The following is a 26,253-nucleotide window of genomic DNA, read 5'->3' as shown; positions in this document are numbered from 1 at the left end:
GCTGCGCTGCAAAAATCTGTAGCAAGCAATCAACTCGGAATGCCCCCCATTGAGCAAAGAGCAAGGATGGCTTTGATATACAGAAGAAGTGGAGGGTCTTGAAGCCTGTTTGAAGTTTTACAAAGAGTTGTTTATCTATACATATAATGAAACTGTAAGAGTTGTGTCTGTAAGTAGATTATTTTTTTTATAAATTTACTTCTAGGGACTGTTTATGAACTATGGAGATGAAAAATATTCTCAACTTTTGTCCGTCTGTATGTTTCTCTGTATGTTCATTTTGGCAACACGCAAAAACTACTGGATGAATTTTGATCGCGTTTTCACTATTGCATAGCTTAGTGACCAACAGTAGAAACTGAGGTATGTATTATATCGATGTGACAACAGTGAGAGGAGCAGTAAAAGAAAGACCAGATACTTGACACATAATTAGTTCTGCTGAGCAGTAACAGACATCCACATGAGCGCTTCCACAAGCAAACGCTAGTATAAATATATAATGGATATCAATTCTTCTTACATTCATAATTCATCACAGGGGAGCAACAAGACTATGGTCACTGCGTTTATCCTCCTGGGATTTCAGGGTCCCATTAACATAAGGATGTTACTGTTTATACTATTCCTTGTGGTTTATTGTATGACCATATGTGGGAACCTCCTGATCATCACACTGGTGTCCTCCAACAAGAACCTCCATTCTCCCATGTACTTCTTCCTCACACAACTGTCTATGAGTGACATCATAATAGCCACAGATGTTGTTCCCTACATGCTTCATATTTTACTGAATGGTGAGGGAAACATTACTTTTATTGGCTGCATCACTCAATTATATTTCTTCAGTGCCACAGAAACATCTGATTGTCTGATTCTCACAGTGATGGCTTATGACAGATATGTGGCTATTTGCAAACCCCTCCATTATGTGTCTATAATGAACAATGCACACTGTATGAAATTGGCTATTCTGTCTTGGGCTTTGAGTTTTTCCATCATATTGATTAACACTATAACCACATCAATGCTACAGTTTTGTGGATCAAATATTATTGACCATTTTTTTTGTGATCTTGTTCCCCTACTGGAACTTTCTTGTTCAGATACTAGAATTGTGCAATTAGAGGTTTCTTTAATCAGTGCTCCTGTGCTTATAATCCCAATCATAATTATTATAGTATCTTATAGCAATATCCTTTTGACTGTTTTAACATCGTCATCTAATACTGTCAGACAAAAAGCCTTCTCCACCTGCAGCTCCCATCTGACTGTGGTGTTTATTTTTTATTGGACCTTGTTTGGTGTTTATGCTCTACCAACAAAGGGACTTTCGCTGAGCATAAGTAAGAGCTTATCGATCATTTATACTGTGTTGACCCCTTTGTTAAATCCCGTTATATATAGTCTCAGGAATAAGGACATCAAGAAAGCTCTAAGGAAAACAGTTTATAAAAATGTTTTTTTGTAGCAGTCTTTTTCTATAGAACTGGTTTCTGGCAAAAGCCTTTGTGTGATCAAGTTGATTTTTCAGAGGCTGTATTTATGTCACAATACCTTCTGAGGGATATTTATAAAACCTTCTATCGGTGGTATCTGGAGGAAATACTCATAACAACCAACCAGATCTTCAATTTATTGATTGTACGAGAAAAATGACAGCTAGAATCTGGTTGCACATAATGGGCAGCTTATCCTCTTTAAAAGTTTCCTTTCATTTACCCAAATATGTTATAATCACAGAAGGGCAATCAATGTTTTCTTATTACCAAGTTAGAAGTCAAAAAAAATAAAAAAAATAAATGCTCACTGGGACTCCGTTGCCCACAAGTCTTGCACAATATTTTTTTAGCTGGTGCATATAAAATACAGTATAAATTGAAAATTATTATTACCTTGAATCATACAGAGTGAATACCAGATGTTAAGTATTAAATGAACATATAGTAAAAGGCAGCAAAACCTGCTGTAATAAAAAAAGTATCTTACAGTCGACAAATCATGGTTATTGAAGGATGCAGAATAGCCTAATTAAAAACCAAGCAGACGTCAGTACAAGGGACATACAAGAATATTTGGAGTCAAAAGCCATGGTCAGCGCAGGAGGCAGACAATGGGGAATAAAATGAGAGTGGTCCAATATCCAACAGACAAATAAAGAGCACCGTTCCCAAGCAACCTACATCCATGGCCAAAAGTTTTGAGAATGACACAAATATTAATTTTCACAAAGTTTGCTGCCTCAGTTTTTATGATGGCAATTTGCACATACACCAAAATGTCATGATGAGTGATCAGATGAATTGCAATTAATTGCAAATTCCCTCTTTGCCATGACAATGAATTTCATCCCCGAAACGACATTTCCACTACATTTCAGTTCTGCCAGAAAAGGACTAACTGACATCATATCAGTGATTCTCTCGTTAACACAGGTGAGAGTTTGAATAATAGACTGGAAGCTTTAAAAGCAGGGTGGTGTCTCTATTAACCATGGTTACCTGCAAGGAAACATGTGCAGTCATCATTACTTTGCACAAAAAGGGCTTCTCAGGCAAGGATATTGCTGCTAACAAGATTGCACCTAAATCAACCATTTAACGGATCATCAAGAACTTTAAGGAGAAAGGTTTCAATAGTTGTGAAGAAAGCTTCAGGGTGCCCAAGAATGTCCAGAAAGTGCCAGTACGGCCTCCTAAAGTTGATTCAGCTGCAGGATCGGGGCAACACCAGTGGAGAACTTGCTCAGGTATGGCAGCAGGCAGGTGTGAGTGCATCTGCACGCACAGTGAGGTGAAGAATTTTGGAGGATGGCCTGGTGTCAATGAGTGCAGCAGAGAAGCCACTTCTCTCCAAAAAAACATCAGGGACAGACAGGTACATTGGACTGCTGAGGACTGTGGTAAAGTAATTTTCTCTGATGAATCCCCATTCAGATTGTTTGGGGCATATGGAAAAATGCTTGTCACAATTTTGCCTAAGAACACAGCCATGGATAAAGAATGGTATCAAAGCATCCTCTAAGAGCAACTTTTCCCAACCAACCAAGAACAGTTTGGTGATGAACAATCCCTTTTCCAGCATAATGGAGAAGCTTGCCATAAGAGAAAATTGATAACTAAGTGGCTCGGTTGACAAAACCTCGAAATTGTGGGTCCATGGCCAGGAAACTCCCCAGACTTAATCCCATTGATCAAGCCTCAAGATGTGGATAGACAAGCAAAAACTCACAAATTCTGGCAAACTCCAAGCATTGATTAGACAAGAATGGGTGGCCATCAGTTAGTATGTGGCCCAGAAGTTGATTGACAGCATGCCAAGGCGAATTGCAGAGGTCTTGAAAAAGAAAGGTCAACACTGCAAATATGGACTCTTTGCATAAAGTTGATGTAATTTTCAAAAAAAGCCTTTGACACTTATGAAATGCTTGTAATTTGACTTCAGTATATGATAGTAATATCTATCAAAAAGGTCTAAAAACACTGAAGCAGCAAACTTTGTGAAAACCAATACATTCTAAAAACTTTTGGCCATGGCTGTAATACTCTAACAGGCAATGAGAGTATGTTGCTGACAGCCTTTTAAAGCCACCTGAAAACAATCCCAATAAGTCAATCAACCCATCCCTCACAGTTATTACCAGTAATGTTAAGCACCTGAGTGTCATGGACATTATGTGGTGTATAGTAAAAGCAATCAATGTAAACAATAAGTTTATTGGACTGACTTCCTCTGCCAATATTTCTATCCCAATCTTCACACTAACACAATGATACATATACCTCTTAAGAAATGTATAGGTACCTCTAACAGAACCTTATGAAGTACATCTAAAAGAAACTACAGATGTAGCCAAGCTTGGCTGTGACTATGCACACATGCGATACACTTTGCTTGGGGTCTGTGTACATGTATATAATCAAGTATCTACCCTATTCCCATTGGCTTTCTATGATGCGATTGCCAGTGCAAATAGTTGCTGCCCAGCGTACCAAGTTGTATCTGTGCCAGTGCGACCGTGCCGTGGGATAAATGAGCTTGGCTACATCTGTATATAACACAGTAATGTATCATATGTATATATGACTAAATTAGCCACTTGCCTGGCATGTTCGCATCAGATGTGACCACTACAGGCTGGTCTGATGTGGCCTGTCAGATAGCTAACTGTGCTGCTCATGCAGAAGTACCTCTCTCTTTTTCACATTTCCCCAGCTCTGCAGATATTATGGAAATACTGGGAAAATGTGAAAAAGCAGCCCCTTACCTTTCCTCTGAACCCCCAAAGACTATTGAGAGAAATAGGTCCTAAAAAATAGAAGTTGCGATGGTCACAATGTTTTCCGACCATTGGTGGTCGCAATGTTCTGATGATCAACGTTTTTACCAATGCTCCATTTTTGTTTTTTGTTTTTTTAGAAAAACTGCTTGTTTTTTTATATAAAATCTAATTGGATATACTGTATTTTAAATAAGTGTTTTAAAACCTACAGTAATTCAATAAAAAATATGGATGGTGTAATGGTTAGCATTACTGCCTCACAGCACTGAGGTTGTGGGTTCAATTTCCACCATGGCCCTAACAGTGTGGAGTTTGTATATTCTCCCTGTACTTGCGTGGATTTTCTTTGGGTACTCTGGTTTCCTCTCACAATCCAAAAATATACTGGTAGGTTAATTGGCTCCCGATAAAATTTAACCCTAGTGTGTATGTGTGTGCGTATTCTGTACGTGTGGTAGGGAACATAGATTGTAAGCTCCACTGGGGAATGGACTGAACTGAATGGCCAAATATTCTCTGTAAAGCATTGCAGAATATGTGTGCACCTTACAACTGGTAATAAATGAATAAATAATATAAAAACCCTGACGATCAGAGGCATTACTGGGTGTGGTAACACCTGGTGTTCACTCTGCACTTCTTCACTCCGCTTTGGAGGCGTGGTCATCAAAAAAGGGATGTGGCTTAACAAAGGGGTGTGTGGCCTCACGGGAATCTCTGTTTCATCACTCCAGGGGCATGTCATGCAACCCTGGAGATGCTGGCTGCCCCCGGAGAGTCGGCTATGTGTGTGCCGGCTCTTCATGCATGACAGGAGTCAAGTGCTGCAGGAAAATATCACACTACAGCCAGGGCTGCCATCAGAAATTGTGGGGCCCGTGACTGACTGAATAAGCAGCCTTCCCACCGTAGAATAGCACCAGTTAACACGTGTGTGTGTATTATATACACACACATGCATGCATACATACATGTGCGCTGTCCTTAGGGCCCAGGATGCTGATGCCTCTGCCTGCCCAGCTCCATCCAAGCTGTTCTGCTGCTCTCCTCCGTCCTCCTGCAGCTGTATTGAAAATGTCCCTCCCAAAATGTCCGCCGCCACAGAGAAGACAGTTATTCAAGATACTAGAGGGCTCCTCTGGTATCTTGAATAACTGTCTCCTCTGTGGCGGCGGCCATTTTGGGAGGGAAGTTTTCAATACAGAGCTGCTGGAGGGTCGGAGGACAGCGGAAGAACAGCGGGGATGACCACGGAACGGCGGGGATGGTGGCGGGCGGGCTGGTGGCTGCATGAGCAACCCGGGCCCTCCTCTCTCTGTCAGAAAGGCTGGGCCCGGGACTGCTGTGCCACCAGCACCCCCCTGATGGCGGCCCTGACTACAGCACTCGGCTCCTGTCACTGCTGAAGAGGCGGCACTTTTATTGTAACCACTTCCGAGGTCACCCCTTGCAGGGGGCAAATGGTTTGTGACACCACTGCTGACAATTTCAAAGCAGTTTTTGGAAAAAATATTAGTGGTTAAGGACATATCTCTGATATACTTGTTTGTGATAAATTTTTTTACATAATATTAGAACTGTTTTACTATATGCATAAATCATTTGTTAAATGAATTGCAATGCCAACAAATGTTTTTCAGTGATGTCAAAGAGAAGGTTTTTTTGGGCAAGAACAAGGTCCCTCTTTCCGAGTTGATCGCTTGCTAGCTACTTTTTGCAGCCGTGCAAACGCATAGCCGCGGCCCACACGGGAGTATATTTTCGCTTTGCAAGTGTGCGAACGTGTGTGCAGCCGAACAGGACGAAAAAGTTTTTTGCAGTTTCTGAGTAGCTCTGGACTTACTCAGCCCTTGCGATCACTTCAGTCTTTTTGTTCCAGGAATTGACGTCAGACACCCGCCCTGCAAATGCTTGGACACGCCTGTGTTTTTCCAAATACAACCAGAAAACGGTCAGTTGCCACCGACAAACGTCTTCTTCCTGTCAATCTCCTTGCGATCGGCTGTGCGAATGGATTCTTTGTTAAATCCATCGCTCAGCAACGATACGCTTTGTACCCGTACGACACACCTGTGCATTGCGGTGCATATGCATGCGCAGTAGTAACCTCTTCACTGCGCATGCGATCAACTCGGAATGACCCCAATATGCTACAAAAATTCAGTGAAAGCTTACCAAACCTTCTATTCTTTCAGCAGGTGTTGTAGTAACCAAAAATGCACGAGTGAAGTATTTAAATTGCTGTGTTTCAGTGCTGTTTTATTTTAACAAACCTATTTGAATTTATATATGTGTACGTCAAACTATTATCACGTTTTGATCACTTTGTTTAATAAATATTCATTATGATTTTGTCACAATATACAATTTTGGACTGATACAGATTGTGTGCTACACTGTTTGGTACATTTAATTGATTCTGGAACGTATTTCTAATGTACCTGGAGATGTAGTATGGCAAAGGAAAAGCCTTTCTAATGTAAATCAAGTACAGGATTAGTATGTGCGTGAAGGTGCAAACACATGTACAGTACATACTGTAGGACAGATGCAAATATACTGCAACTGAGGAAACTATTGTTTGTAGGTGATAAGTACAAGGAGCAATTAATGGAGGAAGATGATGATGATGATGATGATGATGACGGTCACCTACTGTATACTAATGAGCAATTTGTTAATGACTGCTTGTGATTACTCGGCTGAGGTGTTTTATTTGTTGATTGGGCATGTATTATACACATATACATATACTTGTTGTTCTACCCGTTCTTCGCACAGGAGTTTCTGATTCTCGCATTTATACATATAAATGATTGATAAAAATTTGGTAAATCTATAGAGATGTCAATTTGAGATGTCTTAATGTAAGTAAAAATGAATCCATGGTTCTTGGGGTTACTCGAGCAGCCCCCCGTAGCAGATATGGTAAAAAGTGACAGGACTTTTTTGTAGTTTATTAAATTGTACACATTGAAGGAGCAATCCAAATTATCATTCACACAACGCAAGCCACGCATCGGTAATGATGTCATTATGTCAACCCCTTTTTCATCCCCTTAGGGGAGGTTTATTAAAATTCTGATTATGTAGTTTCCAACCTGAAGAATATCTATGTTATATTTCAGCTTCCTAACATATCAGGAAGAGAATTATACCCCTTTCAGATCGCCAAAATATCCCAGGTTATTGCTGGGTTGTTGCCGTGTCGACACGGTTCGAGGTGCAGTGTGAAAGTGAATAAACCGGGTCGAGCAACCCGGCATTTCAAACCGGGTTTAAAGAAGGGAAAAACACGGATCGGACCCAGGTCTTTGTGCAGTGTGAAAGCCTCTGGCCCACGATATTCAACCAGGGTCTCAGAAAAAGGTGCTGATTGGCTGTTTATGTGTTTGTGCAGAGCAATCCCCAGTCCCTCCTTTTATTTCCTTTAAATCATTTGAAACCACAATGTGAGCCATACGAGTCCATTTTAAATTACATCACAGTGTTTAACATGGGTGACCCGGGTTCAGTGTGAAAGGCACCAACCTGGGAATAACCTTAGTTGAAACTGCAATGTGAAAGGGTCTGAGCCCAAGTTTGCAGTGATCAAAGCGGTATGAGGGCTTTTGCATTTATATACATATATATAGATATATTGTGTCAGGGACAGGTTAGGTTAATGTGGAATGGCAGGCTATTGCAGGATTGGAGCAGCAGCACAGGTCTTATGAAATCCAGTCTGGGTTTTAGCTGAGTCTATTCTAAGCCACAGCTGGACTAATCACTTCAACTTGTCTACTACCTTTAAAAATGTGTTTGTTTCTGTGGGTCATTGCTCATGATGCCAGCGAGTGGCCAGGCGATAGATGGGAGTGTGGGGTTACGTTAGGAGCCATTTGGAACATGCACTGTTTATGATTACCAGAACTTGGAATGTTATTCTGATGTTTTAAGAACTGCCTTTAAAACCTGAACTGCAAAACCTGCATGTAAAGCTGTATCCTGCCTGAGGTGGAAATAATGTGTGTTGGATTATATTCCGTCTATGTGATTCCTGTCACACTTGGCACCCGAACAGGGACACAATTGCTGGATGGTATCTGCTGCAACCCCCCAAAATGGATCCACCCAAAGTGGCAGTGAGACGCAATGCAGGACACTAACTGCTGCACAGTGACTTTGTGAGTGTGAATCTTTAAACAGCAGTGGATACATGTATATGTGTCTTTTTGCAAGCTGTGCACACTATAAAGGGGTTATTAATTCCTGTGTATGGGCCAGGAGACCATGGAATGGTATGCAGTGTTAAGGGTAACCAGTTAAGATAGTGTGCTGGGAAACTTGCTTACCATAGCCGTTTAATTAAGCCTGCTAAATTTGTATATGAGAAGCAAGTTAATATGGAGGAAGTTTTGAAAGTGTTTGCTAAGCTGGCTACAGGCTGCAACAGTTGTTGCATGCTGAGTTAACAGAGAAGAGAAAAGGTGGGCAGGAGCATGAGGTGTTAAAAAACTAACACCAGGCATTCCAACCATGGTTCTGAAGACACACTAAGAGTGCAGGTTTTAATGATATCCAGGCTTCAGCACAGATTGTTAAATCAAAATAACTGAAGTACTAATTAAGTCACCTGTGCTCAAACATGGATATCACTAAAACCTTGAATTCAAGTGTGCCTTGAGGACTGTGGTTGAGAATGCCTGACATACACCCTCAGATGATATTGAGGCATTATTATGCACTTTTGAATGCACTGGCACATGCTTAAAGTGGCCTGCAGATGAATGGGCTGCCAGGTTAGCTCCCTGCCTCATAGGGGAATCACCTCGAGCCTATACTGACCTGATTGTAGCTGAAGCTAGCTCATATTCTCATTTGAAGATGGCCATACTCAGCAGGGTTGGGGTAGCGTGCCCCAGTAAAGCCCAGGAGTTTCATGATTGGCAGCTTAACCCATTTGAGCCTCCAAGAGTTCAGCTGGCCAAGCTAGCCAGACTGAGTACAGCATGCTACAGCAACAGAAACATATGGCTCCACTTTTATTAGAGATTAATGCTTGGGACCATGCTATATGGGTATTATACTTTAGTGTGCCACACTAGGCCCTGCAGGCTTACCCCCAGACATTTGAGGAGTTAGCAGTGGTGATTCAGAGGTACCTTACACTGGGAAAACTGAAAGCAAGGGATACAGCCATTTCCTGAACCCAAAATCAAGGTCCCCATTGTTAGACTGAACAACCCACCTCCAGACATATGTTTTGAGGCGGTGAGCCCAGGCATGTACAGTGGGACTGCCCAAAGCAGAGTGAGCCAATAGATTGCAGCGCAGGGAAAACAGCACAACCTGTAGTCAGTATGGTGGCTGAAACTATTTCCCCAGCTGAAACCACCCTGTTTCGTCTGATGGTACAGATTGAAGGCTGGGATATATGGACCTTGGTTGACACTGGCAGTACACTGACTATCATTTTGTCTAACCTGGTTCCTCCCAGGTCTGACCAGGTTTCACCTCTGTAAAGGTGCTGTGTATACATGGGGACATAGAAGAATACCCACGAGTGCACCTGCTGGTGGTGATTAAAGGATGCACAAAAAAATGGTAGTAGCAGTAGCATCCAAGTCTCCTTATCCCCTAATCCTGGGCCAGGTCATCCTGCTGTTACAGTAGATGGTTACCTGGCATAACACTGACAGACAGACAGAGGCTGAGCAAATGCAGAGGCCAAGATCTACTGGAGGCTAAGGCTGTATGACTGTAAAGCCCTCTCATGCCAATGAGCAGCAGGCGGAAGGTGAGATTTAGACACATTGGACCTCCATTGGTGAAAGTGTGTCTTTGCAGTACTTTGTGCGAGATCAACCGACCGATGGCAATTTGTCCAATGCTTTTGAAAATGTGGTAGTGGTAAATGGTACTCTGCTTTATTACCTGAAAGTGTACATTACTTTATGGTTAAAAATTATTTGTTGTACCGTGTAACATATTTGCAGGGTAAAAGGGCAGACCTGTTGCTGGTACTCTGGAAACATGAACAGCTGGTATTGAGGGCAGCTCAAACACATTTATGGGGTGGCCATCTAGGGGAAGAGAAGCGTATCCAGCATACCCAGCAATAATTCTTCTGGCACGGCATCCATGCTGCAGTAAAAAAATATTGTCAAAAATGCCCAGTGTAACAAAAGACCATACCCAGGCCAGAATTTAGGGTGCCCTTGGATCACCTGTGTATCATTTCCATGCCTGTTAAATTAATTGGTATGAATCTGATGGGGCCAGTGGAAAAATCCGCAAATGGGCATCAGTATATATTGGTAGTGGTGGACTAACCAACGAGGTTTCCCTGGATTCCTTTCCACTGTGCAACATGAAATATGGCACTATTACCTGGTAGTTGTGGATGCTGTACACCCAGTTAGGAATACCAAAAGAGGTCATGGTGGACCAAGGTACCCCTTTTGTGTAAATTAATGAAAGACCTGTGTCGTCTGTTGAAGGTAGATAAAATTACCACTTTGGTTTACTACCTGCAGACATACGGCTTGGTTGAATGCTTTAACCAAACCCTTAAGCAGATAATAAATAGGGCACAGGAGATTGGGACCTATTCTTACCTTATCTAATATTTGTTATTTGAGAGGTACTCAAGCCCCTCTGGGGTTTAGTCCCTTCCAGCTCCTCTATGGTAGGCAGAGCAAATGGAAACTAGATCTATTAAAAGAAGGGTGGGAGCAGCCATCATTTCAAGCACCTTACATTGTTCAGTTTGTGTCCCAATTGTATGGCTATCTAAGGCAAATTGCGCCACTTCTGAATGAACATATGGAAAGGGCTCAACAGCATCAACAACACCGTTATGACGTAACCTCTGTCAACCAGACCTTTAATACAGGCTACAAGGTACTGGTACTCATGTCGAATATTGAAAGTAACTTTATACCCAATGGCAAGGTCCTTATGAGATCATAGAGGCAGTGGGACCTGTGAACTATAAGGTACGGTAGGAGGGTAGAAGGAAGGAGGTACAAGTGTACCATGTGAATTTGTTGAAGCCTTGGAGAGAAAGTGCCAGTCAGCCGTTTTTAGTGCCATGAAAACCCCAGAATGTCAGGTGCACATTGAAGTCACCTTGAGTTCTAGCCAGAAACAAATAGTGGTAAACTTAGTAGCATGGCACCAGGATGTGTTTTCTGCCCTCCCGTGGAAAATTCACATCATGCAGCATGATGTTGTTACTCAACTAGGTGTGGTGATAAAAAAGGGCCATATCACATACCTGAGGCCAAACGGGCAGCAGTAACATAGGAAGTAGAAGAAATGGTGTGCTTAGGGGTCATAGAGGAATCAAACAGTGAATGGAATAATCCCATTGTGTTAGTGCCTAAGACTTCTGGAGCTTTGAAATTCTGTAATGACTTCAGAAAGTTTGATTTCTATCCTATGCCATGTTTTGACAAACTGGTAGATAATTTAGAAACAATCCAGTATCTTACCATGCTAGAATCAACTAAGGGGTACTTGCAAATTCCTCTGATGGAAGCTATCAAAACAAAGACAGCCTTCTCCACCCCAGAGGGTTTGTTCCAATATAATGTGCTGCCCTTTGGTTTGGATGCCGTCCCTGCAACTTTCCAGAGAGCTTTGAATAAATTAGAGATTTGCGCCAGACCATTTTTATGGATTTGGATTTGGCTCTGATTTGTCGTCCGAAGTTGGATTTGCCATACCACCGTGACTGGCTTTGGATTTGTTTGTTTTTTAATTGACCAAATAAGCTAAATTCACATAATTTGGGCCTTTTTTATTGCTAGACTATTATTAAGCTCAATAACATTAATTTTCAGCCATTTCCAATCAATTTTGACCACCTCACAGCTCACAGTATTGTTTTCACTATTATTGGCCAAAGGTTGCAGTGAGCTGGCTGGTTACTAAGCAACAGAGCAGCGGCACAGACACACGACAATTTATAGCACATCTATTAAACTTTGCCACACAGCAGTGCAGAAATGAAACGTGGTGCAAGATGGAATTGTCCTTGGGCCCTCACACCTACCTTTATGTAGGATATTAAAAAGGACATGCACACTTTAACAAACCAAGCAATTCAGTGACAGGCACTGCCACTTTTGTGGCTGAAGTGTTTGGTTTGTTTGGGCCCCCACAAAACAAGCTATCAATCAGCTTATGGCAACAGCTCTACAGGACTTGATGTCATCATCTTTGTCATCCTCACCCTCATCAATGTGTACATCATCCTCACACAATATTAATTCATCCCCACTGAAATCCACCAAAACAAAAGTCTCTATATGACGTAATTGCCAGAAAATACCTTCCTCATGGAATTTCCAGTTCATTTTGATGAATATCATCTTTTTAACATTTTAAGAAAGTAGACTCCTACGCTGTTCGCTCACGAGGTTCCCGGCTTTGTACACACTAGATGGTGGGTAGCTTAAGTACTGCAAAGCCAGTTTGTTCAAGGGCCTCCAAATTGCCTTTTTTTTCTTCCCGTACGTGAAAGGACACTGTGACATGTATATTTGTATAGTGTCATGAAAATAATTCTCCACCATTCTTTGGATGTTGACCATATCAGATGGAGTGATAATAGAGGTCTCACTAATATTTGGCAATACTTTTAGACCTGACCAGCTGTCAAAATGTAGGGTTGATTTATCTGCATCACCACTGAGTCTTTTGAGAAAGCTGAATTTTTTTCTGGCTGCTGCTGAAGCAACTGAATGAGGAGACATCGTAGTGCTATGCATCACTTGAGCTGCCAACTTGCTCTTTAGGAGCTTTTTGCATCTTGTAAGATCTGGATCAGTTGGAAAGAAAGACAAAGCATATGACTTAAACCTAGGATCAAGCTCGGTTCCTAAACTGTAGTGATCAGATTTAAAGATATTCTCAACTTGTGAATCCTGGCAAAAGGAAAAAAGGACTTGATCTACAAGTCAAGCATACTTTGCAAATTCACTTAGTTTAATCTCCTCTTTCAATTTCTTCAGCTCATGTTGCAAAAGCCTAATTAGAGGAATCACCTTACTCAAGTTAGCAGTGTCAGCACTCACTTCACAGGTGGCTGCTTCAAAGGGTTTCAGCACCTTGCACAAGACAGAAAGTATTCTTCACTGTGCTGGGCTAAGGTACATTCCCCCTCCTCTCCCAATGTCATTGCTTGTTGTATAGTTTTGGAAGGCTTCTTGCTGTCCCTCCATCCACTGAAGCATATAAAGGGTGGAGTTCCACCTTGTTAACACTTCTTGTTTAAGTTGATGGCTGGGCAAAGAAAACGGTTTTTGCAGGTGCTGCAATCTCCTGCATGCTGCTGCTAAATGCCGAAAATGTCCCAAAATATTTGGGGCCACAGACAGCATCTCCTGCACGCATCTGTCATTTTTAAATAGCCCTGTACCACTAAGTTGATCAAATGAGCAAAACAGGGGATGTGTTGGAATTCACCCAACTGTAATGCTCTCACAATATCTGTGGCATTATCAGATAACACAAATCCTGAGGAGAGTCCAAGTGGGGTTAGCCATGTTTCTATGACATCCCTTAGTTTTTCAAAGAGGTCGTCAGCGGTATGCCTCTTAATGAATCTGGTGATACACAGAGTAGCCTGCCTATGAATGAACTGGAGTTGTTTGTTAGATACTGCTTCTACTGCTGCTGAAAGCAATTCACCCACGCAGTGGGCTGTCACAGTTATGTAAATTTTTGTTTACCCACTATCGCTTGTCCACATATCTGTGGTTAAATGGAAAGCGGGTGCAATGGCATTTTGTAGGTCAATAATTAAGTTTCTTTTAACATCCTGACAATGGCATCACAAGAGGTGTGCGGGGGTACGGACCGCAACTGGGTGTCACCCGCTGAGGGGTGACACCAAAATGACATCTCCTGCTCAGTGGCAGGAGCCGAGTGCTGCACTGTTACATTATGTGCAGCACTCGGCTCCTCTCATTGTGTAGGAGCTGCCACTGCAGAAACAGCACACTGCGGGAGGCAGACCACACCTCCCGAACCCCCCAAGTGATGAAAAATGGGGGTCGGGCCATGAAGCTCCGTGCCTTCAGCAAAGCCATGCCCCCTTCATGGGAAGCCACAACCCATTTTCTGCCGGCGCCGCACCATGTGTCCACAACGTAAGTGATGCCTTTGCATCCTGATACAGCCAAGGAATGGCTTTTTGGCTAACATGGAACCGAGATAGAATTTGGTACGGGGGACAAATCCACTGCATTAATGGTGAATATTGGATGCAGATCTAAAAGTAGCAGAACCATGATGGCGTCAGTGATCCACTGTGCGACTGGGTGAGAGCTGTTATATTTGCTTCCCCTTGCAAAGGATTATTTCACAGTCAATTGATTTTTTACAATACTAGTAGTAGACTTCTTGGTCTTTCAGGGATGCAGCAGCAGGCCTTACACTCCAGGATTCTTCTGCGGAATCCTGGAATGGGGAGGAGTCACCTAGCCTTAACAATTTGGATGCAGGACAACCTCTGATGATTACTGAGGATATTGAGTATGAAGCCGTTGGCACTGGAGGCTGCAGGTGAAGGGATCTGATTAAGAGAAGGAAGCTAGCTGATGCTGGACTACTTGTTACTTTTTTTAAATAGTTTCTGATGTTATCAAAAACTTGTCATGAGCTCGCTGCAAATGACGTAACAGGGTGGAGGTTCCTAGATGCTTAACGTCCCTACCTCTACTTACTGTGGTTCCACAAAGGCTACAGATGGGTTGACAAATGTTGTCAGGATTTGGGTAAAAATAATTCCACTCATCTGAGGTGGATTTGTTGGTTCTATGCCTAGGCATAACAATGGACATCTTATTATCGTGGCCAAGAGGGGCTTTCACTGGTGCCTGACTTACACAAACAACATCCTCATTAGCACCAGCTTCAGCTACAGAAATATGTCCCTCATCCTGTTGTAATTCCACAGTGGTATCCTCAATTTCTGTCATCAGCTATACTTCTGCTGCTCATCCCCACATTTGCAGAGTGTGCAGAAAGGGTGGAAGGTAGCTTCTCTGCAAGTACAGTATAAGAAAAATCAGACTCACACATAGCATTCTTGGACACACTTCAACTCTTCTCAGGGATTTGTAACATTTCTGTTTCTGAATGCACTGTTTGTTCTACCGCCTAAGTGGTTTTCAGTTTTTTTACACCTCTTCTAGACTCTGAGTGAAAAGGTCTTGCATCATCATGTGAAACAAAAAATAGATGCCTCACTGACAGTTGTAGAACCACACTGTGCCACTGTGTGTGGTGAATGCCATGTTGCAAATTTTATGTTTTTCTGCACCAAACTATCCCTTTATAAGAGGTGTATTTTTGTTTAACACTGTATACTGGGTTTTTTATTTTAGATGTCCTGACTTAGACTCGCTATGCCCTTGAGCATCGGCTTTAGTAGATGATGTTGTTGGACTAGCATCTTCATCTTCATACCAATCAACCAGTACAAAAACTATATATATATATATATATATATATATATATATATATGGTGCAGAGGGATGAGGTTATTGCAAGCGATCAAGGTGTCTAGTAAATGATGTAAAAACCAGGTGCTGGAAAAGGTATAAAATTTAATTACAAAAAGACAAAGCACTAAAAAAGGGGAATGTGTGGAATAATAACTATATTCAAATGCAGCCTAGTCAAGAAATATTGTTTTTTTTTAAAAGGAAGAAGCAAAAGGCTGAGCTAAAAATGTCAAAGACACATATGCCAAAATTCATAAAAAGGTATATAAAAAGACAGAAAATAGGGTATAAAATACACAGGATAAAACATAAAAAAAAGGTTGGAGAGGTAGCTTATCTTTAGAGGTTGAGGTAAAATCAGAATAGCAACCAACGCGTTTCGTCCCTCATGGACTTCATCAAGGGGTGGCGGAAGGCTAGAGACAGAACATATTTATACCTCATAGCTAGGGGAAGTGCTGGTGACATCACTTCCTGTTTGTTAATTGATGCAATGTTAACGTACATTAAAAATGCCTATACATAAATAAAATACAAGTGTGGTATTGGCCATATCTGGTAACCTGGGTTTCGAATAAGACAATTTGGTTGCTATAATTTATTGAATGGCTAATGGGAGAGAAATAAAAACAAGAGGTACAATGTTCATGTGATGGGCATTTTTCCATTTTCAACACTATTATTTTAGTATTTGGTGAATCTACACATACAAGGTTCTCAAATAATATGAGTGTGTTGAAATGTAGTAGCAGACGATAGGTGAATTTACCACCTTATATGGTTTTGGTTGTTCAGCCAGTGAGGCACCATATTTTGTTCTAAATAATACGCTCCGTAGTGAGCAATTCAGTGTTCTGAACACCAATGCGATATAATATTTTGATCTTATATTATAAGTCTTTTTCTCCGTTTTCTTTTCCCTATTTTAAGGAAATATTAAATGTTATGTTTTAATGATATTTGAGGATATATTTGGCCCTGTCTGTATTTTGAATAGTGCCCCCAAAATAGAGTCTTCTTCTCTCCTTCTAGTTCTATTTGATTTCTCTGACTCTGGGGAGCAACACCAACCCTAAATATATGGTGAATCCACTACAACAATTATAGGCATTTGGTTCTCAATGTATAATTAACCCCTTGTATGTTTATACTGTTTGGAATTTTGTTATCCATCTATGAACAAGGGGATATCTTGTTGCGTATCATCACAAATGTTTCTTTTTACACTTACAAATCATTCACACCTGAATTAGGATGCCTATAAAAGGGACACAAACTTGTCTCATCCAAAATAATTTATTGCCTTATGTTTGCTGGAGTAAACTTGGAGATTTGTAAGTCAATACACATTTTTCAACATATATCCATTATTACACACATTAGTGTTAAACTTTCAAATATTTCACATTTTGTTGGTTCTTCCTCATGTTTTTTAATATGCTTACTCATTTTTAATACACATAAACACGCCACAACAATAATGTTATTCATTTTGGGCCTGAAATTTAAAAATTTGACCCCAACATATTAGGACACTTTCACCCAACTCTATTGTGTTTTTCTTGTAAAGTCATCTACAGAAGAAATGTAAAACCGTTTTAATTCACATTGTAAGTTGCATTGGTCATGGATGAATCTGCCTGGCTGCCAATTATTGTGTCTGCAGGATATGAGAATGATTGGAATCTAGAAAGAGTAATGATTAGAAAAAAATCAAGTGGTCTGGTTACTGCATGCTAAAGACATTCTTCCTGGCTGCCAATTAGTGTGTCTGCAGGATATGAGAATGATTGGAATCGAGAGAGTAATGATTACAAAAAAATCAAGTGGTCTGGTTTCTTCATGCTAACATCTATGTGCAGCTCAAACAACATTTTCCTCCTCCAAAAAAATACAAAGATGGTAAAGAATAAATGTGCATACAAATTTCCTGTTGTTGTTTGTACCAGTTATAATTAATGATGTTGTACAAATTCTCAAGGAGCTAAGTGTTATATCTATTCTGACAAACATACACTTACTAAGTTTTTTTTTCTTCTCTTCAAAGAAATCGTTGTGGTTTATATTTTACGTTTTTTTGGGTGGATGCTTGTCCTAGCCTTTGCCTTTACCACTGTTATGTTGGTGTGCTCTGGTGGAGCGCCTTGGTGGTGATGACACTGGCATTATAATTGCAGTAGTCATACCAGAACTGCTGCTTGGTTGCTGTTGGTGCAGGGATCTGAGTGTTTCATTTAGGTTAGTGAGGGTGGCATTGAGTTCACGTGTTGCAGCATTTTGTTTGTCTACAATTCTGGAGATAGATTCATTGATCTTTTGATTGTTTTCTAAAATGTTGATATAGCTTTGCTGTTGTCTGTGCTGTTCTTCCATTATGCGCTGTAAGTTGCCCATGACATGTGTAATGTCTGCATGCATGGTTTCCATGGTATTGCCAATTCTCGTGGTTTGTTCATTTTGTCTACTCATATTTCTGATGATTCTTCTGAGGTGAGATGGTAGGCTTGCAAACATTTGTGTCTGCCTACGCAGGCAATCTTCATTAGTGACCTGCTATCTAGCACAAATGTTCCAAAACACTTGATCAGGGCCTTGTGTTACTGGTGTTGTTGGGCTGTGTTGTGGTGGTGGTGTGCTTTGCTGTGGTGGTGTACTCACAGGTGCTGGGGGGCTGATTCCTTGGCTTAATGGCTGCATTTCTAACATGATTGTCTCATCCATGTCACTGTGTTGCTGGTGTTGCGTAGGGATGCTGGTACAAGGACTAGAAGCTGAAATTATAAAAATGTAGCCGTTAGTTATCCATATGTTTTAGATATTATAACAAAGCACTAAACATGGAACACATGTCATTGACTGGTGCTTTCAGATATCCTGCCTAGCAACATCATCACTCATAACTTAAATACATACATATGCCTGTTTATTATTATTATTATTATTATTATTATCCTTTATTTATATGGCGCCACAAGGGTTCCGCAGCGCCCAATTACAGAGTACATATGCACATAATCAAAACATGAAAACAGTGACTTACAGTTGAAGACAATATAGGACAAGTACAGGGCAACTAAGCATAACTACACCAGTAAACATAGAGATAAGTTCCAGGTGGCCAAAAAACTGCGGGAACTGGGCAGTTGAGGATTATTAGAGTAAGAAAAGTATAAGCACATGAGGGAAGAGGGCCCTACTCGTGAGAGCTTACATTCTAAAGGGGATCGGCATACAGACAGGGGTGACACAGATTGGGTACATAGAGAGCATGGAACAGAGGGTTAGGTTGAGATTTGGCTAGGTTTGGTAAAGAAATGGGTCTTAAGAGCCCGTTTGAAGTTTTGTAGAGAGGTGGAGAGTCTGAGGGGGAGAGGTAAAGAATTCCAGAGAAAGGGAGCAGCACGTGAAAAATCTTGGAGATAGGAGTGGGAGGAAGTAATCAGAAGACAGGAACGTCGGCGTGCATTAGCAGAGCGAAGAGGACGGGTGGGAGTGTAAAGGGAGATAATGTCAGAGATGTAGATGGGAGAGGAGTGGGTGAGAGCTTTGTAAGTGAGTGTGAGAAGTTTGAATTGGATTCTGAAAGGGAAGGGAAGCCAGTGAAGGGCCTGTAGGAGAGGGGAGGTAGACGTAGTGCGTTTGGTGAGGAAGATGAGCCGGGCAGCAGCATTGAGGATAGATTGGAGTGGAGAGAGGTAATTGTCAGGGAGGCCAGTTAGGAGGAGATTACAGTAGTCCAGTCTGGAAAGAAATGTTTGTGGCAAATGTGTCTGGTAACTTCATTCTGAAAGCAAACACATGAGTTGTATGGTAGATCAGACATACTCCACCATTAAAACACATTGTAATCCATAATGTGTTGCCTTATAGTGTCTCAAACAAAAACATAGTAATGTTTTCGTATGTATTTGGCAATGTTAGGTCAAACACACATGTGAAAATGATTAAAACAACCTTACTATTTGCCAAGCTTACACATGAGTTTCTGTTGCAGCATCTTCCACAAAATGTGCTACTGTATGGCTGAAGTGGACATACATATCTTTACTGGATGTGGACAAGGCCATTTTGTTAGGATTCCCTTTCATGTTTTACTGACTTCGGTAAGTATAGCAGATTTTGATGGGTTTTGACTTAATGCGTTTAAGTAAATGGATTATTACGATCTGACATTTATTTAATTTATTTCAGTTTGTTACTCACAATCAAGATGAAGGGAGTTTGGTTAGCGTCTTGGAGGTGTGTCCAAAATTTGGAGTGGGGGGACCGTACATACTGTCGATAATCATTGTGGCGGGGTAGCCTGCTGTGGTTGGCCCTGGACATCAGACCTTGCTTTCTTTGCTGCAACATGTTTTATTTTGTGGTGTGTTACAGAAGTCCGCCTTCTGCTGCTCAAGACTTCTTTTGATGGACCTAGTATTGAAAGTGACATTTTGTTATGGCCATTCCTTTACAAACATAACCTATACTACAATGGACACTTTACCTGCTTCCGCAGCGTCATCATCATCATCAGATGTGATGGGAGTGACTGTAGGATGACCAGTACTGCTTTTTTACAACACTGTAAATCAAGAAACAAATAACATATTTCATGTATTCATGCTATTGTTGATACATCCACCCATTATGCTTATAAACATTAAATCTTTAAAAAATGGTTGTTTTTTATAACTCAAAACATAAGTACCTTAAACCAAAAAACCACAACATCAAACAAAAAGCATTGTCCAATAGCCATATGCACTATGGAAAGTGCAACACAGGGAATCATGTACAGGACACAGACATAGGACACAATTACAAATACATACACTAACGAGCAAAAACACACACATCTTCATTTTGTAATGAAAGGAAAAAAATTACAGATGCAATATAGAAATTGCTCTGTGATGTGGCACTCCAAACACACATTACCACAATATGAGCCAAAAAAAAATAGTAAGGTAACTAAGTCTGCAGTGTTGTGTCAGGGTACAAATACAGACTCAAACTTAACAAACAAATAGTGGGTTTGTCTTAAACAATATTACATTCAGTACTAATGAAATTACACATGTAACTGGCTTCAAAGCCACTTTCCACTACTCCAGCCTCTAACATGACAACCACTGTTTTGGCAACATTGCACATGGATAACCGAAATAAAAAACATAGTCCAACTTTAAAACTGTTAAATGTGCAAAAGGAAAACATTATTGCTGGACAATTCAATGACACACCAAGTCAAAACTACACATGGAAAATGTACTGAAAAAAAACCACATGACATACAATAAAGTAATATGTTACATTGGCTTTTGTAGAAAACATTACCCAAAACAATGTATTTGCTGACACACACTTGAAGATGGGAGTAATATGCAACGTCACATGACACACATTTAAAAAAAAAATTAAGCCAGAAGTAATGTCATAGAATGTTAAGGCAAATACACATGCTCACCATTCTTCCTGGGCCGATCGGAATCCCGGACATGGGTTGCAGACACTACTTCTGGAGGTATTAAATTCTGCATGGGCTCCTCATACTCCAGATATCTTGCAATAAAGGGCTGTCCTCCACCGGTTTTTCGAGCCGACTTCGCCTCCTTGGTCATTTGGGATTTGACACGTCGCTTTATGTCATAGTACCATTTGCGGCACGTGTCCTCCGTCCGCTTGACCACCCCCTCACTATTGACAGCAACAACAACTTTCGCCCACAACACCGTCTTCTTCCGTGTTGGCACCTTGGCGGACTCAGGACCAAATAGCTGCCGCTGATACTTCATCAGCTCCCGCATTAATGCCACATTTTCTGTATAACTAAACTTGACATTCCGCCCAGTCTTAGTAGTGGTGCGTGGCTGCGGAGCTGTCTGACTGTCACTATCACTGTCACTTGAGGCTGCTGCAGCAACCTCACCCACCTCCTCCACCTCACTAACCTCACTCTCACTCACCTCCACCTGACCAACCTCCTCCCCCTCACTCACACCCTCCACCTCACTCACCTCAGCCACCTCACCCACCTCTGAGTCACACATAATTGTGTGTCTAAACACTTAACACAGAAAAAAAAGACAAACAACACACTCCTCCACTACCACTGCACAACTCACACACACACGCACGCGCGTGCGCGCACACACACACACACACACACACACACACACACACACACTGACAAGGGACTATAAAGAAAAAAAACTTGGACAAAAAATGAAACAAAAAAAAAAAAAAAACAAGACTACAAGACTGACAAGACTACTTTCAAACACAATACTACACTCAGAAATCGCAAACAACACCACTCCTCACCAAACCAAAAACTCACCAACCTCCACAGCACAACCTCCCTCCTCACCACTAACTAAACCCACGAGGTGCGGACGGTTTGGGGCGTATTTATATGGTTGTGCACAGACACTCCTACATCTGAAACACAACCAATCACGAACGGGGATGAAAAACGAAACTAAAAGTCAAAATGCGGCCGTGGTTGAAAAATAACCCTGCCGCGTTTAACATAGAAAAAAACCTGTAGATACAACAAAAACACGTACGCAAATGACAATGACGGCCGTAAATGTGCCCAAAAAAAAAAATGACTGGCATCGACATCGGAAAACACGAAAACCATAAAGTCGACTGCTTAGTAACTTGGCTTATATAGTTTCAAAAAGTTGCATGAAAATGCACCCGATACAAAACGAGTTTAAACACTACACAAACCGACTCAAACACGAATATTAGTAAATATAGGCTCGGGTCTGGGCCAAATGGATGGGAACCAAGTCCATACACACTTCCCATCTACCCCCAGGACCCTGTGTGTAGCTTACAGGTGGCAAAGTACCTCTCCTGCCACATACCCTTTCCCCCTGCTTTTTGTGGCTCAGAAAAGTGGCATGTGACATTGGCAAGGTTTCACCTTCACCAATTAGTTTGGGCTGACAAATTTTTGGGACATAACTTGGGCCCATACACCTGGGTCCCAAGTTCCTCTCCCAAGTACACCTTTTAACTGACCTTCGAATCTATTTCCATTAAAGGTTGGTGGCACCGACTCCACTTGCAACCTTCCCTTTCCCTCCACTTTGGCATAGTGGCCAAAGTGTTCATTTTAATGGACAACTTCCCATTGCCCACTAAACTTCCCCTCCTTTTCACCTTTCCACCTTTAGGAATGTTTCCCTTATCGGGCTTGGATTTAATGGCTACTGAGGAAGTCTCTTCATTCTTGTCTGGGTGTTTGTGACAGCTGACCTTAACCAACTTTGGACTGGGGAAGGTTTTTAAGTTCACTCTCGGCTTAGTAGTAGTACTACTTAGTAGTAGTTAATTATATTTCCACCGGCCAATAGTAGGTACCAACCTGATATCTCTATCACTGTTGAAAACTCGACTATCTACCCTACCCCACAAGCTCGCTGCCTAGGTGTCATCCTTGACTCTGATCTGTCCTTTGTTCCCCACATTCAATCTGTCTCAAGATCATGTTACATGCATCTAAAAAACATATCCAAAATACGACCATACCTTACACAAGACACTGCTAAAACTCTAATCCACGCTCTCATTATCTCCAGCATTGATTATTGCAATAGTCTCCTAACTGGTCTTCCCAAAACAAGACTCTCACCACTACAATCCATTCTGAATGCAGCGGCGAGGCTTATCTTCCTCGCTAGACGTTCATCGTCTGCAGATCCACTCTGTCAGTCCCTCCATTGGTTACCTGTACTCTACCGCATTCAATATAAAATACTTTTACTCACACACAAGGCCATTAACCAAACTACACCAACGTACATCACTTCGCTTATCACAAAATATCTCCCAACCCGACCTCTTCGCTCTTCACAAGATCTGCGTCTCTCATCCACACTCATTACTCGCTCCCACTCACGACTGCAGGACTTTCATCGGGCTGCACCCACCCTGTGGAATGCCCTACCACGCACAATAAGACTCTCCTCTAGTCTCCAAACCTTCAAGCGTTCCCTCAAAACTCACCTCTTTAGGCAAGCGTATCAAATTCCTGAACCGCCCACATAACTTTCATAAACCTTCCTATCAAATTACATCCACTCTTTACAGTCCACACATATCCTCACATGTCTTCTCATTCTATGCAATAGATAGCACCTTTCTTTGTGTACATATGCCTATTTCCCTATAGATTGTAAGCTTACGAGCAGGGCCTTCCTACCTCTATGACTGTTATCACCCAGTTTGTTATTGTTATTTCAAATTGTAAAGCGCAACGGAATTTGCTGCGCTATATAAGAAACTGTTAATAAATAAAATAAATAATAATAGTCACCCGGCCTTCAGTGGTCTTGGCCTATATGGACAATTCCACCTTTTATGGCCAAGCTCTTGGCACCGGTAGCACCTAGTCTCTTCCCTGACTTTAATTGTTCTGAGGTCATGGTCCAACTTTGCCCCCACCCTTTCCCTCAGAGTGAGGCATTGGTCCCAAGTCTCAGAAAGTCCTTTAAGTTGTTGAACTTTTAGTGCTTCCTTCAGTCTTTCCAGCTTTGATAGCATTTCCTTCATTAACGTGACTGCTTCGTCCTCCGATCTCCCATCTTTGACCCTAGTCACAGACTCCTGCTGTTCTATGACTGGCACATAACCCATTTTGAGTCTCTTGTCCAGGTCTCTTATTTGACTCCGTAATTTAGGAATTTCCTACACTGTTTCTGTTAGCTGGCTGTTACTTAGGGCCAGCTCTTGTAACTCTTCCTTCAAGTTTTACAGCTCTCGTGTCTCATATAGAGAACTCTCCCTGGGTAGAGCAACCTCAGAAATGGGACTCTGCACTGATTCCTCTGAGACAGGTTCTTGCTCCCTACTTAGTGTGTCCTTTATAAACTGTCCCAGTTCAGCAATTGGATCTTGAACCTCTTGTGGTGGATCATGCCGGGGTGCAACAACCCCAAGATCGAAATCTTGCACCTTATTCTCCTCATACACAAGTGGAACTCCTTCAGAAGCAGGTTCCCGGATGACTTCAGAAGTAGACTCCTGTATTACAACTAGCTTAGCCATGACTAACTAGCTCACATAGGTGAGACACCGCCAAAGGTACGGTCTTTGTCTGTGATTCATCAGAGAAATTCTCACATATGCACTAGATGTCCAGAACCGGGGGCTTCTGAACCTGTGATGTCCCATCAGGGATTAACTTCTGATTGTATATCGCGTCAACAGGAGAAGGATCCTGGGTTTCCAAGACCTCAAAAGAAGCAATTTCCAGCTCAGATAAGACTTCCTGTTCTAGGATGGGCTCTTGAGTAGTCATCAAATTGCCATAAGTCCAGGTAGATTCCTCGGATTCATCATTCTGCCACAGATCCAGCAGATTAGAGTATTCTTGTTTTGGAGGTGGATGATCACTTGACATCAAGTCAACCTCTCCCAGCTCCATTACCGCTTTCTCCTCACTCCCTGTCAACTGAGGAGCAGCCCTGAATCCCACATCCTCATCTCGTGTCTCCATAAACACATCTTCTGTGAGCCCCTGTGGCTGCCATGCTCCATCTTTAACAGGTTCCTCTGAACTCAGGGCTTTGTTCCACTCTTCACCCAAGCTACTACGACATTCTTTTTCCGGAGAATGAGGTGGTCCTGCTTCGGAGGAACTTCTCATTGCCATCCTAGGGGTTAACAACAAAACACTGCCATCTGATGTGGCTCTCTCTTGCTGCTTGAAAAATTCCCGTGGATTTTCTGTGTGCTGCGCAATAATGGCTGCAGCTTCCTCCATGCTCTGGAATGGCCATACCAACTGAATGGCCTTAGGCACTGGCAGCTCTGGCTCAACTTTCCTGTTCCTTTTGGCTGGAACAGGGAATCCATTATAGCCGGGATCCACTGCAGTATGGTTCTTCCACAACCTGCACCACCATTGGCATCATTTCCCCTGAAGAAGGCATCTCCACTTTGGCTGATAATGTTTCTGACCCAACCTTAAGCATAACTTCTTCAGCAATTGGTGTAGCTACACCTGTGTCTGAACTGAAACTGGGCATAGCCAATGGTTTTAGCTTAGAAACCTCCTCCTGAAGCTCTGCTAAGTCTTGCGACTGAGCCTTATTGGCCAGCAGCAAACTCCCATATCGTGTCGGGTCACAGGAGATTTCCTCTAATAGTCCTTGGCTATGTACTACAAAGTTTTCAGATCTGGGTTTAGCCTTTGCCAAGGTTTTCTGTAACTCTGACACCTGGCCTGAGAGCTTGGCAATCTCTTTTCCACTGCTTCCCAATTTGGTCAGAGAGTCAGACAAAAGAGATTCCTTCTCCAGCTTTTGCGTTAAGGTGTTCACCTGCTCTTGAAGGAAATCTAATTTTTTCTTAAGCTCCTCTAGCTCCTGGTCCTTTAATTGGACATTGCTTTCAAGGTCACTTATCATGTGACACCAAAAAAAAGGTTCCATGCTAAAATCTTCCCCAAGATCAGGATTACTCCCC

The 26,253-nt window shown here is 41.8% G+C and overlaps 1 protein-coding gene across 1 annotated transcript; it reads left to right on the top strand.

The window, feature by feature from the left end:
• The first annotated feature begins 502 nt into the window (after positions 1-502).
• On the top strand, positions 503-1,471 carry LOC134934073 (olfactory receptor 6B1-like). Its single transcript, XM_063929583.1, has one exon. It carries the CDS (start codon positions 503-505, stop codon positions 1,469-1,471), a length of 969 nt encoding a protein of 322 aa, XP_063785653.1.
• The last annotated feature ends 24,782 nt before the right edge of the window (positions 1,472-26,253 follow it).

Source organism: Pseudophryne corroboree, chromosome 6 (genome assembly GCF_028390025.1).
Source record: "Pseudophryne corroboree isolate aPseCor3 chromosome 6, aPseCor3.hap2, whole genome shotgun sequence".
NCBI classification, from domain to species: domain Eukaryota; kingdom Metazoa; phylum Chordata; class Amphibia; order Anura; family Myobatrachidae; genus Pseudophryne; species Pseudophryne corroboree.
This window is presented reverse-complemented; position numbering and strand designations above follow the sequence as displayed.